At 40.5% G+C, this 23047-nt stretch overlaps 1 protein-coding gene across 1 annotated transcript in view; it reads left to right on the forward strand.

Annotated features, from left to right (window-relative positions):
* Positions 1 to 22166, forward strand: part of TAPT1 (transmembrane anterior posterior transformation 1) — a 117868-nt gene extending 95702 nt beyond the window's left edge. Inside the window, exons 9-14 of the mRNA XM_040335212.1 lie at positions 1712 to 1821; positions 7341 to 7400; positions 10500 to 10568; positions 12573 to 12649; positions 19849 to 20009; positions 21457 to 22166. Of these exons, the coding sequence (XP_040191146.1) occupies positions 1712 to 1821; positions 7341 to 7400; positions 10500 to 10568; positions 12573 to 12649; positions 19849 to 20009; positions 21457 to 21683 (704 nt within the window). The 3' untranslated portion in view covers positions 21684 to 22166. The remainder of the gene's footprint in view (positions 1 to 1711; positions 1822 to 7340; positions 7401 to 10499; positions 10569 to 12572; positions 12650 to 19848; positions 20010 to 21456) is intronic.
* Positions 22167 to 23047: the final 881 nt, after the last annotated feature.

Consider the following 23047-nt stretch of genomic DNA (forward strand, 5'->3'; position numbering starts at 1 on the left):
TGAGCGCTGGAGGGGCAGAAGCAGAGTGGAGAACAGAGCAAGCTTCGGGGGTTTGATTATTCAGTTCTCCTTGCAGAGAGGCGACGGAGGGACAGATGCAGCATCAGATCAATGCTGCATTTACCTAAGTCAGTATAAGGTTTTTTTCATCTTTTTTTATTTTTTGATACTCCACTCTTCTCTTTTAAGTGTTGGTACAAAGCATGCTGTATTTGCACCAGGCACCCTCCAGTGATACCTGTGAAAAGAACAGGAGATGGGTTGGCTGCTAATATTAAGGATTCTTATACATTTGACTGTTCTAGCCACATACACAGTCATTTATTTCAAAGAAAATGCCCCAAACTATGGTGTTAGCTGGTTAGTTTAGCTGTGCTTTAACAACAGGATTTCTACAAGAGACATATACATATGGAACAGCAAAGGTTTTTTTTGTCGCATCTTCAAAGTTGAGGACAGGGATCTAGTTTTTAGAGTAGTGTAAACCCAATGAAATAAGGATCTTATTGCTGTTTATGAGGAGGTTGGATGAGGTTAATGGCATCTACTGTGTGCTTCTAGAAGGAAAAATTATAAGAAAATGTCCAAAAGTAATCAATTACCATATAGCAACAAATCGGATTCCTTGAATATGAAGCCTGATTGGATGCTTTGATCTCTCACTTGTTGTTTTTCTTGGTGAAATGTACTAGGGGAAGTACAACTGGGGAATCCGTAGTGGAGAAGGACCTGGGGGTTTTGGTAGATCATAAGCGTGATTACACTCTTTGTGTGTGTGCACATTTTTTCTGCACCAGGTGGAGTTTTTGGGTTGTGTTTTGCACGCCACAGCTCAATAATAGCATGCAATGCCAAGCTGCAGTTTCCAAAGCGAGCAAAGTCCTTTCTTGTATTAAGAGAGGTATGGACTCCAGAGAGAGAGAAATAATTGTGCCCCTGTACAAATCATTGGTAAGACCTCATCTGGAATATGCAGTTCAGTTTTGGGCACCAGTTCTCAAAAAGGATATCGGAGAACTGGAGAAAGTGCAGAGAAGGGCAACCAAACTGATAAGAGGCATGGAGGAGCTCAGCTATGAGGAAAGATTAGAGGAACTGAATTTATTCACTCTTGAGAAGAGGAGATTAGGAGGGGGTGGGGGATATGATCAACATGTATAAATACATAAGGGGTCCATATAGTGAACTTGGTGTTGAGTTATTCACTTTACGGTCAACACAAAAGACAAGGGGGCACTCTTTATGTCTAGAGGAAAAGAGATTTAATCTCCAAATACAGAAAGGTTTCTTCACAGTAAGAGCTGTGAAAATGTGTAATAGACTCCCTCCAGAGGTGGTTCTGGCCAGCTCAGTAGATTGCTTTAAGAAAGGCCTGGATTCTTTCCTAAATGTACAGAATATAACTGAGATTTCTAGGTAAAGTTGATCCAGGGAAAATCTGATTGCCTCTCAGGGGATCAGGAAGAATTTTTTTTCCCTGCTGTAACAAATTGGATCGTGCTTTGCTGTTTTTTTTTTTTTTTTTTGCCTTCCTCTGGATCCACTGTGGATATAGTATTTGGTATATTGGATTGTATGATTTTTATTTTTTATGGTTGAACTGCATGGACTTGTGTCTTTTTTTTCAACCTGACTAACTATGATCTGTACCCAGTTTCAAAATTAGAACTTATAGACTGATATCTGTTTTATTTTACTTTCTTTTCTTCAGATCACCTCTGGGTGTTGTTTCCTGATGTGTGTATGGTAATTGCATCAGAGATTGCCGTGGACGTCGTGAAACATGCCTTTATAACCAAGTTTAACGACATCACTGCAGATGTACGTATTCAACACAATCTCTTCCTTCACAAGTTCTTAAAAATAAAAAAAAGAGCTGCTAATGCCAACTTTTTTTCTTTAAGGTGCGGTCTGTAGGGCTGTCCTCCTCATGTTTGTTTTACTATTTGATTAGTTAATTAAATGAACCAACACAAGTATGTGCATATCAGGCATCCCCATTCTTTATTGACTACATACTTATCTCAGGCTAGTGACTTGATTTGCCGAGTAATGAGAGCAGAATGAGAATGACTGTTTGGAACCATGCACTTTTGACAGGAAGGAAGCTTTTCCTATTTATAATCTGACTGATTCCCTTTAAATGCTGTTGCTTTTCCTGAAAATGCTAGTTGCCTGGCTCTAATGTAAATTATTGATTAATATATAGATACATCGTTCTGTGTTTTCCTTGTTCAGAAAAGGTATCCTAACCTGCTCAATGCAACTGTGATATTCTTTGCTTGGCCAACTGAGTATATTTTCCTAGGCTCCAGTTCCTAAGATACCCAATTTGATACCCATTTATGGCCCCTGCCTGATTTTCGAAAGTCCTTGTCATCCACTAGCCCTTACCATTTGCTTGTTTGACCATCCGCTCTCTGCCTGCTGTCAGTTGTTTCCACTCCAAGGGGGTTATTTACTAAAGACAAATCCACTTTGCACTACAATTGCAAACTACACTTGAAATTGCACTGAAAGTGCACTTGGAAGTGCAGTCGCTGTAGATCCGAGGGGGGACATGCAAGGAAAATAAACAGCATTTTAGCTTGCACATGCATGCATAAAATCAGCAGAGCTTCCCCTTACAGCAAGTGCACTTTGCACTTGTAGTTTGCACTTGTAGTGCAAAGTGGATTTGCCTTTCGTAAATACCCCCCCAAGTGTACCTGAGGGCCCCAACCTGGGAGCTCTACATGGCAAAGCCCATTATCCCTATGTAGGATGCTCTGTTAAACACGGGGCAGTTCCTTAGACCCTGCACCAGTGTCCTGTTAGGGCCTACATTTGCATGGTGACAGAGTTCACTAGCTCCTTGACATGGTGGTATTCGCTCTGCCAACTTCTCCCCTTCCGGACTACAGAACACCTCCCCTATATGTTACGGGGAGGAGGGGGAGATCTGGAATTCAAATTTTGTTTTGTTCCCCATGGTCTTGAAATCAGTAATACATATAGTATAATACATTTAAGAAGGTAATAAGTGTTAAAATGTTGAACATTAGGGTCTATTAATAATGGATTTCACAAAATAGTCACTTAAAGCGGTGTTCTGCCCCAAAAAAATAATAATTAAAAAACAGCAGCTACACATACTGCAGCTGCTGGCTTTAAATAAATGGAGACTTGCCTGTCCTGGAGTTCAGCGATGTCTGCACTCGCAGCTGGTGTTTCCATCAGCTGTCGGGTGCTGCTGCCAGGTAAGGGTACCTGGCAGTGTAGCCTTTCAGCTTCACATCGAGAACCCTACTGTGTATGCGCAGGTCTCACTCCTCTTTCCTACTGGCCTGGCAGCCGGGGGAGGAGGAGGGAGCCCCACGGTGACATCACGGTCCGCGGCCCAGACTCCCGGAAGTGAGAAAGGATACCGGTCAGAAATGGGTATCTTGTCCCACCTCCCCCCCCCCCCCCCCCGAAAGGTGCCAATTGTGGCACCGGAGGGGGGAGGAATCCGATGAGCAAGTTCCGCTTTTTCACCCAGGAGTCACAAATTTCACAAGTAAATCCTGGGTGAAAGCTGTGTGAATCTTGTATTACATTTTTTATTTTTCGAAATCATGATTTTCAGATGCTTTCAGAAAGATGAGCTATATCAACTGGCATCAAACACTTTTTTTTTACTTTTAGCTTATTCTAGCTTTACTATCATCTCTTCCTGCACTTATTAGTGAAGGTCGGAAGGCTTGTTAGAATTATTTGAAAGCGATGAATGAATATGAACATAGGCCTGTTTAAGAGTTCACTCATCTTCACAGACAGATGCTGAGCAAGCCAGTTCCCCTGTGACTTGGTGTTCTGTGATGTCCTAGTTTAGGGAAGGTCTGCCTCGGCACAGATGTTCTCTGCAGAAAATGATTATTAAAGTGCCCAAGATACACAACAAGCCTATATAACTGGAATAATGCTTACATATAAAGCCCTACTGTAAAAAATTCATAAAGCATAATTATTGTCTTTAATTAGCCCCCAAACATTGATTGGCAAAAAAAAAAAGCAGGAATTTTGGTGATTTTTTTTTTCTATTAATTGCCACTGTTGTGCCTTATTTTGGATGGAGTGGGGAAGGGATGGGTTGGAATTTTTTATTGCTGTCTTTACCCCCCCCCCCCCCCTCTATTGGTTCTGGTGATCATTGTCCCTGGTATAGAAAATGCTGGGACATGCAAAATGTTTGAAATTCAAAATATGTGATTGCGCTGCCTAAAGAAGATCATGAAGCTTGAATAATATGACATTTTAAGACCAACCTCAATCCTAATAAAATAAGGTTAACTTGCCATGGCACTGTGTAATAATGTTATGACATGGTAGTTATTATTATTATGGAGTTAGGATTGATGTTGGTCTGTCATATTATTCAAGCTTTACAATCTTTTTTGGCAGCGAAATCGCATATTCTTTTTGAATTTTGCACTTTTATGTGGAGACGAATTTAGTGGTTGCAGCAGCTGAGTTAGCTATCGCAGATGGGTGGCAGTGTGCAAAAGTTGCATTGTATAGTCCCAAAATGTTTGAGTTTTCACAGAAATAGGAGGTTGGGGGTAAATCTTCCAATTGGGAATCCTGCTCTGATGACAGATGTCTGTGGGGATAGCCCCTCAATTTGCAGATATCTCCTTTTACTTCCTGCTGTTTTTTTGACAAAAAATTAAGGTAAATAAAGAGAAATTCCTGATAGAATACAGTCAGTTCTTAAAGTGGAGTTCCACCCATAAATATAACATTACATCAGTAGTTTTAAAAAAATGTCATTAGTCCTTTAAGAATTTTTTTTTTTTTTTAGATGCCTTTAAAGTGTTGCTAGGCAGAATAGTTAATCTTCCCTCTTCCTGCACCTAGGTGCTTAAGCTTCCTAACCTACACCGCACAGACTCCTGGGAATGTAGTGGGTGTAACTTTCCAGGAGTCTGTGCACTCCCCAGTCTCAAAGAATCATGTGACTTGGACAGTACAGGTGCTGAAACCTGATCTGAAACCTATTACACTGCTTGTGCAGCACTGAGCATGTGCGAGATCTGCAAGGCTGAAATCCAGGAAGTCATACAGTCTGGCTTCATGATGCCCACACTTAAGATGGCCCCATTCAATTTCTATTTTATAAAGTGTCTAAATGCTGTAACAACCTAACAAAACGGACCTTAGTTTACAGACTAACTTTACTAAAATACATTAAGCTTGTGTATTACAGGGGTATTTATATTTAAAAAGTGAAATTGTGGTCGGAACTCTGCTTTAATCATGCCCTACTCTATACAGAAATATGCATGCCAGACTATTGTAAAAGTTTAAGTGACAAACTCCCAAAAATTTCTCGTATGGGAACAGAATGGGGTATTTTTCGTACAAGAAAAATCAGAAAAGAGAGACTGCACATGATCAGAAGCGGTAAACAACAAAAAAGGATTTGTCGTACGAGAATATTCGTTCGGTTCTGATTTGTTGTGAAACATCAAAAAAAATCGGACGAACTTTAGCCAGATTTTCTTAGTGTGTACTCCCATCTTACTCTTATGCTGGACTATATGAAAAATTGTCCGAAGCCATTTTCGAAAAACGAACATTCGACTGTGAGAGCAAACGATAGTGCTGTTATGTAATGACCGATAAATCGTTCATTGGACAAAGATGAATCAATTTTTTTTTAGTGCAAACGGTTCAGACAGGAAACGCATTAACCTTTCAATTTATCGTTGATTTTGGCAGAAAATTTCCACTTGTCCTTTGTTTTTTTGACTCAAGAACATCCCAACAATTACCGATTGTGTGTCTATTGACTGGCAGAAAAACAAACAAACTGGACAAATGATCGAAATTTCAGCGGATTTTTTTTTTGTATATTGTATGGCCAGCATTAGTTTTTTTGTAGGCTAGTACTAAAGTTTCTTGAAACAGAAAACTGGAGCAAAGAACAGCAACATTTTATTGAATCCCTATAACACATTGATTTGCACAGCTTTTATGCTGTCATATCAGTCTTGCGGTATACATTAAATGAAAATCGTTCCTTCTGTTCCCATACGAGAACAATTTGGGCGTTTGTCCCTTCAAGAATTTTCGTACGAAAACTCGGAATCGGCTGTCGAAAGTTGTGTACACACTATTCGAAAATCGTCCGAAAATTCTTTGGACCAAAATGTTTGTCTGATTTTCTTTGAGTGTAGTCTCTGCTGAAGATGTTTTAAATACTCCAGAACGATCAGCCCTGCCCCCCATTCACCTCTATGACAGCTTCTTATGCCTTACAAAACCCCATTGGTCTGGCAACTATGGCAGTCATATGAAAACGGCAATATTGGCTATTCAAGAGATTGGAAATAATAGAAGTTGACTTCTAATTGGTCACTAGGGAGTAGTACAGCACTTTTTTTGCTCTATATTTTTTGGGGGGAAAAGCTTAAAGTGGTTGTTATGGCAGAAGGTGTTTTTTTTTTTTTATCTTAATGCATTCTACGCATTAAGATAAGCCTTCTGTGTGCAGTAGCCCCCCTAACATCCACGAGTGTCTCAGCCGCCTAAGATTCACCCTCCTGATTGGCTGAGACACAGCAGTGGCACCATTGGCTGCTGCTGCTGTCAATTAAAGTTAGCTAGCCAATCAGAGAGGGGTTTTGGGCTCCATGTTGTGACTCGGCTCGGGTACGCCCATAGTAAGCTGCTTGCTGTGGGGGCACTGAACAGGAGGGAGGGGCCAGGATTTCAGAAGAGGGATCCGAGAAGAGGAGGCTCCGGGTTGCTGTGTGCAAATTCACTTCAACAGAGCAGGTAAGTATAACATGTTTGTTATTTTTATGGGGGGAAAAAACACCAACCACTTAAACCCTAGATGGATGCCACCTACAACAGTATACACAGATAGCTGGCAAGAGGGTGCTGGGCAATATAGCTCTGGGGCTGCAGTTTGTCCCATTCACACCTATGCAATTTGTCTTGTGTCACTGCACAACAAGAAAAATCCTGTTACTGTCTTGGGCCCATTTACACCTGTGCAACGCTCTTTCATGCAACTTAGAAAAAAGGGGTAGGCACAACGTTTGGCCCCATAGACTTCAGTATGCATAAAAGCACATTAGAAATGCAAGAAAATTCCAGTGCACAAGTGTAAACATAGCCTTGAATAATGAACGTTTTTATTGACGTGTTGAAGTTTACGTGGCAGAAGCGTTGATGTGGTGAATTTTAAGCACGGTACTGTGGAATCTGGAGTGGTCTTTAAGCCATCTAGATCAAATCTTCTGTTTGTGTAAGTTACAGGCCTGAAAACGGCCCTTTTTAATGACTTGCCATGCGTATGTTTCCTGAAGGTTTACAGTGAATACAGAGCCAGTCTTGCCTTTGAACTTGTGAGCAGCCGCCAAAAAAACGTAAGTGCTTGTTGGAAATGTCTGTTAAAAATATAAATATATTAACTTGTTACTCTTTTGGTGGTAATCATCCTCTTTATATACAACACATAATCATTGTTCTAAACAGTTACATTCCTGTCCAAATCTAGTCATACACGGAACATCAGCCCATTCGATAAGCCTTCTTTCACTTTAGTCCCTGTCAGATTAATTGCCCACCTACAGCCTGTGGGATGCAGGGTACTCCATGTTTTCTAAATTCTTCAATTCCTTACCAACAGAGATGAGTAGGGTGTACAGAAAGAATACTGATGTATGCCAACATGAGCGTCCATGCTCAATTTACACAGATTATGCACTGTAGGTATTTTAAAAGCCTTTGAATTTTTGATATTTGTACCTGTGTAGTTGGCTGAACTTGAATGCTGGGTAAAGGTAAATACAGATTTAAAGAATACATGACTGATGTCTAAGAGTTACAATTTTAGTGTGTAGTCACCTCCGGGTTTTAAAAAATGGCCCCAAGCTGACCACTCTCAGAGCAATTAGGAGCACCAAGGTTCATGGGGTAAGAAAGGCACAATTGTCCTTCTCAGGGATGTGGCAGCTGGTTTTATAGGTAGCATTTAGGTGTAAATCTTGCTGCTAGCATTCAAGCACATAGCCAGTGCCCACAACAAGAGCTAAGGTGAGAGATGGTAAATCTAAACATTTGTGTCCTTTGAATCAGGTTTACAGTATATCAAAAGACAGATGTGGGCTCAAGTTTGCTTAGGTTATAGTGATAACTGAAATCTTGTTTTCACTCCTATAAATGTATAGAATAGAAATATTGACTATTAGACCATCCATTCTCAACCACGGTTCCTTGATCTGTGGCTGACCTCCCATCTTATGGTACCTAAATAGTTTTAGAACCAACACCATGACACAAATGATCTTTTTAGCTGTCTGCAATCTTCCCACTGGCCACTAATGTAATTGGTATTTTTCCTAATGGCCACTAATGTAAGGGGTATTTTTCCTAATGGCCACCAATGTAAGGGGTATTTTTCCCAATGGCCACCAATGTAAGGGGTATTTTTCCTAATGGCCACCACTGTAAGGGGTATTTTTCCCAATGGCCACCAATGTAAGGGGTATTTTTCCCAATGGCCACCAATGTAAGGGGTATTTTTCCCAATGGCCACCAATGTAAGGGGTATTTTTCCCAATGGCCACCAATGTAAGGGGTATTTTTCCCAATGGCCACCAATGTAAGGGGTGTTTTTCCCAATGGCCACCAGTGCAAGGGTTTTTTTTCCCAATAGCCACAAATATAAGGGGCATTCTTTCCAATGACCATCATTGTAAGGACCATTTTCCCAGTGACTATCGATACATTTTGGTTTTAGCAGGGATTCCCACACGACTTGATGATTATTTAAAGGTTTCCTCTGAAGTAAAAAGATTGAGAATGGCTGCTTTAGACTATAAATTGGATCTGTTCGATTTAATTTATAAATTAGATTTTACATAATAACCACATATTTACTAAACAATGGAAGAAAAGGCTGTGGATCTTGAAAGGTAATGTAATTTTATACATGTACATGGTGCCAGTTGTATTTTCCCATTATATACTGTGCCACTTGTGAACTAGTGTTGTACATTGAGTGCACTTCGCTGAAACTCTCTTTTATGTAAGTTCAGACTGAAAACAACGCTCTCTTTATTGCTGCCTATGGAGTGAATCTTATGCCGCGTACACACAATAATTTTTCGGCATGAAAAAAACGACGTTTTAAAAAAATGTAATTTAAAATGATCGTGTGTGGGCTTCACATAATTTTTCGGGTTCGAAAAAATTTGTTGTAGTTTTTCAGAACATGCTGCATTTTTTAACAACGTTTTAAACAACGTAGTTTTTCGGGTTGTAAAAAATGATCGTGTGTGGGCTAAAACGACATTAAAAACCCGCGCATGCTCAGAAGCAAGTTATGAGATGGGATCGCTCGTTCTGGTAAAACTACCGTTTGTAATGGAGTAAGCACGTTCATCACGCTGTAACAGACAGAAAAGTGCGAATCGTCTTTTACTAACAGGAAATCGGCTAAAGCAGCCCCAAGGGTGGCGTTAGCCGCATGGAACATTTTTTAAAAACGATTGTGTGTGGGCAACGTAATTTTAATGATGAAGTTGGAAAAAACGAAGTTTTTTTCTACATGCCGAAAAACATTGTTTTTTCATGCCGAAAAATGATTGTGTGTACGCGGCATTAGAAGCTGCTTACTAACATGCAGACTTCTTAGCTGCTATACAGATAGCCAATATGTGGAGAATCTACAAATCTGTTTCTGGTTAACCAGTGGCTGATGGCTTTGCAAAAAAAACACACTTCTGGGTGACAGTGACTAGGTAACCCCCACGATGCAGTTACAGTGGGATCCTTTAGCCACTAAGCCTGAAGCAGGAGTTGGGTGTTAGAAATGTTTAAGCTACATTTTTGTAGCATAACCAAAGGCAAAACTTTTTTTTAGCTATGGACAGAATGGAGATGGATTAGAACACCTATTTGGTTTTGAAAGCTGTGTGTCCCCCTTTTATGGAGATTTGTCCTCTCTATTTTTCCTATTTACCATTATCATTGAAAGTGACGATTTTAGGTTGTCCCTAGAAAAGCAATAGAGGAGAAATTTTCCAATGGGAAAACTAGTTCTGGTGACCCAAGGAATTTTCTCTTACTACCTCCCTTACTCTACCCAAAATGGAAAAAAAAATAAAGTTTTTGCCTATAGTTCTACTTTAACACAACATGGGATTATTAAGAAATGTTTTAAGGTTTGTCTCCCCTTTAAAATCTATATTCCCTGTACATATTTCTCCTTCATAATTTTCATAGAAGATGCTTGAATTTTTATTGGCAAAAAGAAGTCAGAGTGAGTTTGATTTCAGCCCATTTTATTGATGTATCCAAGAAATCGGGTAAAGTTTATACATTTTATGTATTTTAACATGAGTGAGAAATTCATCATCATCATTTTATATGTATTTCCACTTTGTGTCACTTGAAATAAGGAATATATAAACTTCACAAGGTTACACCGTTCAGACTTCCTCGTCTTTATTTTGTTCCAGGCCTACACTGACTATAGCGATTCTGTCTCCAGGCGTATGGGCTTTATTCCTCTCCCTCTCGCAGTGCTTGTAAGTATTAATGTGTTAGACTGCTGTGTTGTACAAAGATCAGACGGTAATCATTAGCATGCATATAAATTAAATTTAACATGCCACAAGCAAAAGAAAACATGAGATGTAACGGGTCTGAAACGAGAAAATGGGAGTGCAATCACTCAGGCAGACTTGTGTAAGATTTCATTGGTTCGAACTCTAGAGTTTTGTTACCGCCTGTGGCAAATCGCACACTAATAAGTAGATTGGGCATTAATTTGTGTCTAATTTGCCTGTACATTTAATTATATTAGACACCTAATTAGCTTCTGCTGCAATAATTAGAACCTAAACATATATAAATATTAAATTAGGCCTTGGACTACATTCATTAGGATGCAAGCACACTTTCTGTTTGAAGGGGGGGCTCCTCAAGCTTATTCAAAAAGACACTGATAGCATAGCCCTTAATCCCATTTTAGATTATCAAGGTCAGTAAAAGATGATTTCTAATGGTCTTCTCTGGATTACTGCACTCTGCTTATTGCTTTTTGTCTTCTTAACCACTTGCTTACTGGGCACATATACCCCCTCCTGCCCAGGTGAAATTTCAGCTTCCGGCACTGCGTCGCTTTAACTGACAATTGCGCGGTCGTACGACTTTTTTCCCCACAAATAGAGCTTTCTTTTGGTGGTATTTGATCACCTCTGCGGTTTTTATTTTTTGTGCTATAAACAAAAAAGAACGACAATTTTGACAAAAAATACAATATTTTTTACTTGTTGCTATAATAAATATCCCAATAAAAAAAAAAAAAAAAAAAAAAAATTCAGTCTAGGCCGATATGTATTCTTCTACATATTTTTGGTAAAAAAAAAAAAAAAAAAATCGCAATAAGCGACTGGTTTGCGCAAAAGTTATAGCGCCTACAAAATAGGGGACAGAATTATTTTTTTACATTTTTTTTTTATTTTTACTAGTAATGGCGGCGATCTGCGATTTTTATTGGGACTGCGACATTATGGCGGACACATCGGACACTTTTGACACATTTTTGGCACCATTCACATTTATACTGCAATCAGTGCTATAAAAATGCACAAATTACTGTATAAATGTGACTGGCATTGAAGGGGTTAACACTAGGGGGCGAGGAAGGGGTTAAATGTGTACCCTATATAGTGTTCTAACTGTGGGGGAAGGGGGGTGACTGGGGGAGGTGACCGATCTGTGTCCCTATGTACAAGAGACACAGATCGGTCTCCTCTCTCCCTGACAGGACGCTGTCAATGTGAGAGCCGGCATTGAGAAATGATCTCCTATGTGTACATATGAGATCATCTCTCATTGGCCGCACAGATCGCCTAACAAACGGCCACTCGGATTGGCCGTTCACGGCGATCTGTGATTGGCCGTGTCCAAGGGACACGGCCAGCACAGAAGTTTGCAGCAGGGAATGAGGAAAGGGGCGGCCCTAAAAAGACGGCGTCCCAGAGAAGTAGAGCCATCCTGCGGCCGTATATAGTCGTACGGCCGTCGGGAAGTGGTTAAAGAAAACAAAGTATGGAGAGCGACAATTTTAAATTACTTGCGTTTTGATGTCTTCCTTTTTATGTGCTTCCTAAACATATAAAAAATGAAGGGAACCCCGCCATCTGTCATTCTGTACATACTTGTCCCTTAATTTTCTCTGACATGCAATTACTTATTGATTACTTTATATGAACTCAACATAGCAGCTGATTAGAGTGCACTGAACCCATACGTATCCATCCGTGCTCAGTCTAATATTACTACAATGGACATAAAGGTATGTAGACGAGGATTGATGGGTCAGATGCTAGTATATCTTTCAGTATGTTCCTAAAAATCATAGCGCCCAGAAACATCCACACAACCTAGATTTTGGGAACCCAGGTGCTATAAGGCAGAAGTGCTAATATGTAGCCACACTGTAGTTTTGATGATTACTTGTATTGCTGGTTGATGATAAAATTTTGTATGTGCACTAAAAAAAGTTTTTTTCCCCCTCTTATTAGTTAATCCGAGTGGTTACCAGCTCAGTGAAGGTACAAGGTGTCCTGGCATATGCTTGTGTGGTGCTCTTTTACTTTGGGTAAGCATTTCATCAGATTCTTCTAGTAGACATAGTTGTTTAAAGGGTTTAATGCGCTGTTTCTAACTGTCTGAGCCTCATAATGTTTTTTCTATAAGCTATGTTTACCTAAACCATGCTCTCACTGAGATTTTTGCTGTTGACTACCAAATAGTGAAAGGTCCGGTAATATGTTAACAGGCTTGTGGGCAGGATTACCACGTTCTGGAGGTTGCATTTGTAGGGGATGCATTGCAAGACTGGGAAGCTTTTTGACGTAAAGTTGTTGTGCCATGCCGTCTGCACAGCAAAGATCACGTTTCTGGTAAGTATGACCCATTAGCAGCACTAGAAAGGGTGGCAGCTAAAGATAGGGCACTGATAGTAAAATTTAATTAGGGGAAAAAAGAGAACCGGTCAGTTGTCATTTCCTGTTAACATAGTGCCTAGGCCACAGAATGTGGGCAAAGATGAAGGTTTTGTATCAATTCTTTAGTACATGCAAAGTTACTGAAAGATTGCATTTTGTTCATGCATTTCCTAATGCTATTCCGTCACAGAAACTGTCTCAGTGGGTTTTCCTTGTCAATATATCTTTATCAATATATCTTTATTTGAGTGATAAAGAATTATACAGGTACAATAAAGTGAAATAGTTACAAAAAGAAGAAACTCCTTAACCACTTACCCCCCGGACCATATTGCTGCCCAAAGACCAGAGTACTTTTTGCGATTCGGGACTGCGTCGCTTTAACAGACAATTGCGCGGTCGTGCGACGTGGCTACCAAACAAAATTGGCGTCCTTTTTTTCCCACAAATAGAGCTTTCTTTTGGTGGTATTTGATCACCTCTGCGTTTTTTATTTTTTGCGCTATAAACAAAAATAGAACGACAATTTTGAAAAAAATGAATATTTTTTACTTTTTGCTGTAATAAATATCCCCCAAAAATATATAAAAAAACATTTTTTTTCCTCAGTTTAGGCCGATACGTATTCTTCTACATATTTTTCGTAAAAAAAAATCGCAATAAGCGTTTATTGATTGGTTTGCGCAAAAGTTATAGCGTTTACAAAATAGGGGGTATTTTTATGGCATTTTTATTAATATTTTTTTTACTAGTAATGGCGGCGATCAGCGATTTTTTTTTCGGTATTGCGACATTATGGCGGACACTTCGGACATTTTTGACACATTTTTGGGACCATTGGCATTTTTATAGCGATCAGTGCTATAAAAATGCATTAGATTACTATAAAAATGCCACTGGCAGTGAAGGGGTTAACACTAGGGGGCGAGGAAGGGGTTAAGTATGCCTGGGTGTGTTCTTACTGTGGGGGGGGGGGGTGGCCTCACTAGGGGAAACACTGATCCTCGGTTCATACATTGTATGAACCGAAGAAAAGCATTTCCCCTGCTGACAGGAACGAGAGCTGTGTGTTTACACACACAGCTCCCGTTCCCCGCTCTGTACCGAGCGATCGCGTGTGCCCGGCGGCGATCGCGCCCGCCGGGCACACGCACGGGAGTCGGGGGCGAGCGGGGGGCGCGCGCGCGCGCCTCCGGCGGCGCGCGTGCGCCCCCTAGTGGCGGCTAAAAGGTAGGACGTCATAATACGTGATCTCGCCTAGGAGAGCCACCTTGTGGACGTATTATGACGGTGCGGCGACGGCAAGTAGTTAACAAATGAATATAGTAATTGTGCATTACACGATAGACTACTTATTGTCCACATAGTAGAGTGTACAAGAACAGTAATGACTGGTTTTCTAATTGCCTAGAGTCACTATGCATTGTCACAATTATCTAGTGCGATCTAAGCTGATTCTAGGACCATATCTTGCTCTACAATCCGTTCATGCAAAACACTGGAAGTTTCAACGATATCCAACCTTTTAATAGTACTTGAGAGAACAAGCATAATAGAGCCTAAAATAAATTACTGAAAAGAGGGGAAAAAGGGGAAAACGGAAAGGTAGGGGTCAGAGGAGGGGGGTCTGCGGGAGCAATCCGGGCACCGTTTTTGTTGGATAATATGCGCAAAACGATGTTAACTTGGCTGGGCTACCATGGTTGTAGAACATCATTGTTAAATACATTTGGGATTGTAAAGGTGATCCAAGGCTTCCATATTTTCTAAAAGTCTCAGTGGGTTTTCATTACACTTTAGATAAACATTGTTTTATAATGTGAATGCTTTGTGGCTGGAATTATTATCCTTGATTCACTTATCATTGAGTAAAGCATGAATACGTATTTTATACCTGATATGTGCATGCTTACTCCAAGCCAAGTAGTGAAACCAGTACAGTAAAGCCTGGTTGGCTTAAAGGGCTTGTCCCATGTGTACAGGGATGAAAAGAGATTAGTACAACAGATTTAAAATTATGTTCATCCAAGGGACAGCTCCACTGGAGTTTTTAGTGGAGGGCTTTTATTTCACATTGGCCCACCCTGCCATAACGTTAATGGTGCCACACCATAGAAGGCACGATCTTACACTGTTGAAAATCTATATCTGCTTGCTCTTTTGTCTTTTACTCATTTTAATTTTCATTACAGAATTATTCAAAATATTAGTGCACATTGTGAATGTGGAAAAATGTCGTCTACATAGTTTAACTTACACATAGAAAACTATTTTGCTTTCACCCCGTTCCTATAAATAAAATGTGATGCAAATACTTGGCTTTAAAGTCCAAAAATAATTTGAAGTTAAAGCGGAGTTCCAACCACAATTAGCATATTTTAAATGTATGTCCTTTTCATCCTGCGTTTTTATAATATAAATCTGGTCACTTACTATTTTACAATCCGCTGCCGATCCGCATAGATATTCAAAAAAGATAGTTTATAAAACTATATCTACACCGTTGTCATTTTGCTTGTGGGCATTGTGAAGCCTACAGGCATTTACTTCCTGGAAGTCTTGGATGGGGAGTGATAATTGGACAGCGCACTGCATCCTGGGAAATGATGACACACATTTCCCAGGAGCATTAGAGGGAGATGATGTTAGAATCCTAGGTGGTTTCAAAGGCAGATTTTGTGGGACCACATAGCAACAGGCATTTCCAGATGAGTAAAAAAAAAAATGTTATTTTTTTTTTTCCTTTTTTAGTCGTAAGCTAGAGTTTAAAGCAAAATTGTTTTTTTGATGGAACCTCCACTTTAACCTGGGTTTGAAAGGACCCAATCGGTTTAGAGAATAGATCTAAGCAAGCATCATAATGAAGACTAAGGAACTGTCAAAGTAAAGTCTTGGCTATAGGTCTGACTAAAGCACCCATCAGCATTGTGTAAAAAAAACTAGTAGGAAGCGGATAGCTGTCAAAGCAAGGTGCCAAATGTGGCAGGAGGGGGCAGACCAGCAGAGCTTCCCCTTTTGGGTGGCGCTCCCCTATAAAGTGGTAAAAACTGGTTTTGCTATCTTTTGATTAACTTCGTCTTTCCTGAAGTGTTGCTGTTGCCTAATATGCCTTCGCAAATGAAACACATTGGGTGTGTGTATGGGTTTAATTTGAGAACTTCTTTGGTAATGTGCAGACAGATTTGCATAGTGAATATATTGCAGTGTCTGTGCCTTCCAGAGAAACTAGCAGAAGAGCCTTGAAACTGGTGGATGAATTTCACATATTTGCAAATTTATGCAGCTTATGTTTTTAATGTATCCTCGTGTTCCTGATAAGATTCTGATTAGGCTCTGGTATGTGTGTAGGTGAATTCTGTTTATTGCGCCGTAGATTGCCAGCCTAGCTGAATTTAACACCTTCATGACTTGCTGTGTTGGTGTTCAAGGTCTTGCTGTTTTTGTTTCCACGGTTCTTTTGAAAAGGAAGTTATAAATGTTTTGCGTTTTTATCATCAGACTTTGACATTTGCATATTTTTTTTATACATTTTAACTAAATTGGAATTCCAACTAAGCCTGTCTGGTTTTAGAAATGTTCCCTCTAGGGCTGCAACTAACGATTATTTTCATAATCGAATAGTTGGCCGATTATTGTTTCGATTAATCGGATAATAGCCTTAAAAAAAAAAAATTGCAATTTTTAGGCCAATTTGTTGGGCAGATTACAAAACACAAATTGCCGCAAAAACACATTACATGCTTTTCTGCAGCTTCTCCATTGAAGTATATTGAACCAAAAACAACAAAATAGCACCGTTTTGCGTTAAAAAGTCCTTGCACTTTCCAAATTACGCAGCAGCTGAAAAAAAAATCATGGATGTGAACGTGTCCCAAAGGAAAACATGTAAATGAACTGTAGTGTGTTTCTGCAAAAAGCACCAAAAAACAGAGGTGTGACCCCGGCCTGAGATGTTTAGTAACATAGTGGGGTTAAAAAAAAAAAAAAAGAGCAAATAATCGCTACTGTAAGGGGTTCATTTTTTTTACTGTGGAACAGTGAAAGTAATATTTACAGTAGCGATTTGTTTATTTGGAATATAAAGGGCTAATTTTATTTTTTTTTAACCCCATTATGTTACTGGCCGATTAATCGATTATGAAAATTGTAATCGATTAATTTCATAATCGATTAGTTGTCGATTAATCGATGAGTTGTTTCGGCCCTAGTTCCCTCCCCCTTTTAGGACTTATGCTGACTAACCTGCTCAAGAAAGATGTATATACTTGCCTATTTTCAGCCCGCTCTGGTCACATGATCCAGCTCCCCTGTGGCAGCTGCAAAGGAGATATGGGAACACCAACAACGAATGGGAGCCCATGGTTTAGGGCACTGCTCATGGAATTTCCAGATTTGAGCACAATCTCCTCTCCCCTGCACAGGGAGTCACATGACTGGACCAGAGCAGTCTGAAAAATAGGGAAGTATATACAGCCGTGGCCAAAAGTTCTAAAAATGACACAAATTAAAATTTTCACAAAGTCTGCTGCTTTATTGTTTTTCGATCTTTCGTTAGGTGTTACTATGGTATACTGAACTATAATTTCATAAGGCATTTCATAAGGTTCAGCCTTTTATTAACAATTACATTAAGTTTAAGACTTCAAAGAGTCAATATTTACAGTGGTGGCCCTTCTTTTTCCAAGACCTCTGCAGTCACCCTGGCATGCTAGCAGTCAACTTCTGGGCCACGTCCTGACTGACTGTAGCCCATTCTTGCATAATAAATGCTTGGAGTTTGTCAGAATTTGTGGGGTATTTTTTGTTCACCTACCTCTGGAGGATTGCGCACAAGCTCTCACTGGGATTAAGGTCTGGGAAGTTTCCTGCCATGGACCCCAATTTTTTATGTTTTTTTGTTCCCCAAGCCACTTGGTTATCACTTTAGCCTTATGGCAAGGTGCTCCATCATTTAGGCAGGCCATAGTTTCAGCAGGAACTGGTCAAGATTCCAACCGTGTCTGGGCAGCCTAAATGTACCAAGTTGATCGATCAATCATCTTGGATATAACTAGCCTGCCTGATTTACTTATCGCTAGCAGCTGCTAGCAATAATCACTGCAGGCTCAAAATTTAAAGTCCTAAGCTACTAGTCGGACCTTAAAAGAGAAGTAAAGGATTTTTTCCCCCAATTATACTTACCTAGGTGGATGCAGCATTGGTCCAATTCTGCTTCTGTTCCCCGGCGCCTCTACACTGAGAAACGAGCGATCGAACACTGCCAATCACTCGGTTCTGGTAGCTCCCCCAAGCAGAGAGCTGCTGACTGTCAATCGGCAGAGCTTCGTTCTGCCTCCTCCTCGCTCACTGGAGCGCTGAGCTGTGGAGGGGTGGGGAGAGGCCGGCTCAGACACTCGGCGGCTCCCTGAGAGGCTGAGCAGGGTGTCAGTCCAGGGACCTGGCGGATACAGACTCCCATTGTCGGGATGACGCGGTGCATGGATTGATTTCTGTGACATCAGCAGAGAGCGGACTTCAGACCGCTCTCTGCTGAAAACGGGTCACAGGAGTGCAAAACTATTTGCACTCCTGTGATCAATAGGGGAAGTCCAGCCAAACAAGCTCAGACTGCATTTTTTACCTTAATGCATTGCTTGCAATAAGATAAAATCGTTTCAGTCTCCCTTTGCCTACCTTCCCCTGTGTGAAGGGGAACAGAGGGGAGACGAGATCAGCACATATATTCTCCCCTTTTCTCCTCTTTACGCAGCATTCGAGCAGCAGGAGCCATTAACAGTGAGGAGGAACTGGGGGGGGGGGGGGGGGGGGGGGCGCTTGCTGTGCAAGTCTGAGCAGCGTTGCTCCATAGACACACAGCTAGGGAGCACAGGGACTAGGTTTCTCCCCATAGCCAGCGGCTGGCTATGGTAGTCCCAAGAAGAAGAGGAGCCGCGATCGCCGCTGGGGACCCGAGAAGAAGAGGCTCGGGGCCACTCTGAGCAATACCACTGCACAGAGCAGGTAAGTAAACATGTTTGTTATTTTAGTTCCACAAACCCCTGTTGCCCCCACACACCTGCGCAAACGCAAGTCCAGGGTGCGTACGTGTATGTAAACCGAGGTCGCAGCACCCAAATATCGCCACGAATGTTGGAGTGAGAACAATAATTCTAGTGCAAGTGCTCCTAGTTGATTCTAAATTGATGAGCTGTAATGGCTTTTAAAGCATCACCTTGGTGACAGGCGCACACAATTTTAAAACATGGAGTGTTGGGTAACTATTTACTCAATGCAACCTCCTATTTTAGATTTTGACCAAAAATATGTATTCTATGTTGTGGTTTTGCACTAACATTCATTTTATTATATTTTTTTTTTCCAGAAAATTTGCGTTTAATAAAAAAGTTGCGCAAATATCACGTAAAACAAATATTTGCCGCTATTGACTTAATATTCTACAGTTCCTCTGCTTTCAGAAAAAATATATAATGTTCTGGAGGTTTATGTAATTTTACTGCCAACAATTTGGATTTTTACAAGTATTACACCAGGGGTCTTCAAACTACAGCCCTCCATTTGTTCAGAAACTACAATTCCCATCATGCCTAGTCATGTCTGTGAATGTCAGAGTTTTGCAATGCCTCATGGGATGTGTAGTTCCACAACAGCTGGAGGGCCATAGTGTGAGGATCCTTGTATTAGACAAAAAAAAATCCTCACCACCAGTTGCCCCGCCCCTGTAAATTTGCACCATGGCCTGCCTTACAAGAGTGTCATTGTATAGATTTAGGGTTTAGAAAAGCCTCAACACCCTCACAGTAAGGTACTTCTGTAACGCTGTACTTAATTACTTACTTTTATCTTTGACTAGGCTGATAACTTTGAAAGTCTTAAACAGTATCGTATTGCTTGGGAAGTCCTGCCAGTATGTAAAGGAGGCCAAAATGGAAGACAAGCTGTTCCAGTCACCTCCCACCGCTACACCAGGGAAACCACCAAGAAAGGCTCCGAACAAATCCAAAACAAACCAAGGTGAGGAGTTTTTATGGCATCTCACAAGTTGCAGCATTTTCCATATATGCTAGACCTTGATAGCCTTGCTCTTGAGCCCCATACACAAGATCAGAAAATCGTACGAAAAATACCACTTTCGAAATGATCGTATGATAATTGAATCGTTGGTACAGAGCTTTTCGAAAGACGATCATGGAAGTTCATCCAATATTATCTGATCGAACATGCATGAAAGAATAGTTTGTGACTCTAGTAAACTCTTCAGGTTCGATCTGAGATTAGCATGCAAAAAAGATCTCATCGAAACGATGCTAACAAAACATTGATATATATATCAATAGGTTAAACTCCTTAGTCTGCTGCTTCTCCTTTGCTGTTAAGTCACAGGCTATGGGAGGTGCAAGGGCTGTACATTTGCTTAGTTGCAGAATGTCTTCTGCCTTGCCAGACAGAGCTGTGCTAGGACTGAATGAACAGAAATGCAAAATCTTTTGGCACTGGTAAAAGGCCAAGTATACAGCCTCTTCTTATACTCTTTCAGTTTTATCCTATAGTGACTAGATCAAGTGTGACATCCCTGTCTTGAGTAACATAGAGTTAGGGACCCTAGAACAAATGTGCAGATAAAGATCTGTGGCTTTTCCCTGACTTTCCTCATTTTCAACGGCTGAGAATAGGGATAACACCCCTATTGCGTTTTGAATTTAAATCTGTCCATATTGTTTTTTGACCAAGTGTATACTGAAATTTTGGTTTTGGTCAAGAATTTTAATTTCAGTGCACCACTAACTACCAATCTGTGTTCTGAATCGGTGAAGAAAACCTACACTAGGTTGGCTGGACGAGAGTGTGGCACTTCTTTGATTTCATAAATGCATGCATAGCTCTGGATGAGCACTTTTGGCAGTCTGCACCTTTCTCCCTGGAGACTGTGGGAGTTTGGTTTCCCCAGCTTGAGCGGCATTCATAATCTAGCACCAAGGTCTCGGTGAAGAAAATGTTAAAACCAGTGTGTCATCCAAACAGCATGGCCGTTACCATTTTCAGAAAGGGGTCTCCTGACAGGTTTATTTAGACTGCCTACAGACATTACACGGCAGCAGTCTATGTATGCACATCCCAGCCACAGAACGATCTCTTTTGGAAAGTTCACGCCGGTGAAGGAGGAAGGGTGAGTAAATGGCCATAAAAATCAATCCGGACCCAATGAGAAGGCTTATGCAGGTAGGCTCTGATAAGGTTGTGCAGGTGCCCAAACACGAGTGTTTCCAATCTGACTGTAAAGGACTCTCTCATTCTTTACTGTCTCTTGGTACCTTTTAGTTTATATCGGTCAAATACCTAATAAATTACTCATACCAAATGATGTGTGATGTAACTTGAATGATGTGTGGAGCATACCAGTTGTTGCCTGTCTACCGTATCCTTAGGTTAGGAATAACCTAAACTGTGTTTTTGTTGTTAGGAGTCCCTACAGATGATGCCCAGAGCACATCAGTCACCAGCCAGCCTTCACGGCAGAATTCCACCGCGCCACTGCTTGTACAGAGTAACCCCGACCAGTTCCTGACTACGCCAGATGGAGACGAGAAGGACATTACGCAGGATGGCACAGAGCTAAAAAACAGCTCGGCTAACAAAGACCTACTTGAGATTGACAGGTTCACCATCTGTGGGAACAGGATTGACTAAAAGCTTTTTTCCGTTCATTGGTGGAGCAGAAAAACACTTGCTGGACTTGGCACTTAGATATTTATTTTTGAATTTTACTTTTAAGTTATTTTCCATGGCAAAGTCAGTTCCCTTCCAGCAGGCCGGCATGCATTGGAGCTGGTTAATGCCAATCCGAGAAGATGAGATTTTTGTAAATTACGCTTGCAAGCTTTGCCGGAGAGAGACGAAAGTCAGAAGAGCTTTGCTTTGCAAAGCCAAGCTTTGTAAATGATTTTTCTTTTCACCTCAAGGGTTCCAATTTTAATGTAAAAACTTTTGGCCAGCCTTGATAAATTTCCTCATCTGTCATTGCCAGCTATTGTAATACAGGTTAATCAACTAGGCCAAGATCAAATGCCTTAACAATTTCCTAGAAACAAAACCATAGTAAACTAGGAATAGATTCCTTCCAAAAAAGCCTCAGTCTAGTGTGATAAAATTATACAACACCTCGCCAACGTATTCACATTGTGGATTGTTTGTATTTTAGAATCCGATAACATAATTAGTACCACAGTCTTTCATGTATATAGTTATATATAAAGTTTATTTTCCAGGATGAAAAATTGTATTTTAACAGGTACTAGGAAATCAACAAGTCTCATTGGGATGCATAGCGCATATGAGACTCATTGGCATGGACACAGACCAGTGTGGTGTCGGTCATGTCCAACTTTTAGTCATGTGACTTCTCCATTATTTTTTTATATACATCGGTAATCTAAAAAACCTCTGCTAGAGCGGACTCTTTCCCATAATATAATATATATCACTGTAATGTTTTGTGCTGCATGCAAAGAACATTTAACTGCCATCTTTCTAATGGATGATCTGCAAGTGGAGAGCAAGGGAGGGGAAAAAAACTGTGTATACTACATATCTTAGGTAATCGGAGACGTGGAACCTAAGGGCTTTTTATATTGTGTTGTGTTCTTCACTTAAAGGGGATTTTCAAGAGAAGTAAAGATAGAAAGTCCTATGTTTGCTTCTATACCTTATGTCTGATGGGCCATTTTTTTTTTTGTCTACAAAAGCAGTTTGTGCTAAGTGAGGACTCGTCTATGTTACTCTTTGGGGGGTGTTCAACTCACATAAAGATTTTCTATTGTTCTTGAAAACCCTCTTTATGTTCTAAACCAGCAGGGCTTAATACATCAGTTTCACATGCAATAAAGAGTCGATGCACCTTTCACCGTGTCACGGTAAGGGCTGCCATTTTGTGAGCTAAGTCGTGTCGGTAAGGATTTGGCCCTTGTTCGTTTTTTTTTTTTTTTCTTTTTCTTATTTAGATTTCCTTGGCCTGTCTGTTTTCAATAGGCTCTGAAAATGCTTGAAATTTAAGT

The sequence above is a fragment of the Rana temporaria genome, chromosome 1 (assembly GCF_905171775.1).
Source record: "Rana temporaria chromosome 1, aRanTem1.1, whole genome shotgun sequence".
NCBI lineage: Eukaryota > Metazoa > Chordata > Amphibia > Anura > Ranidae > Rana > Rana temporaria.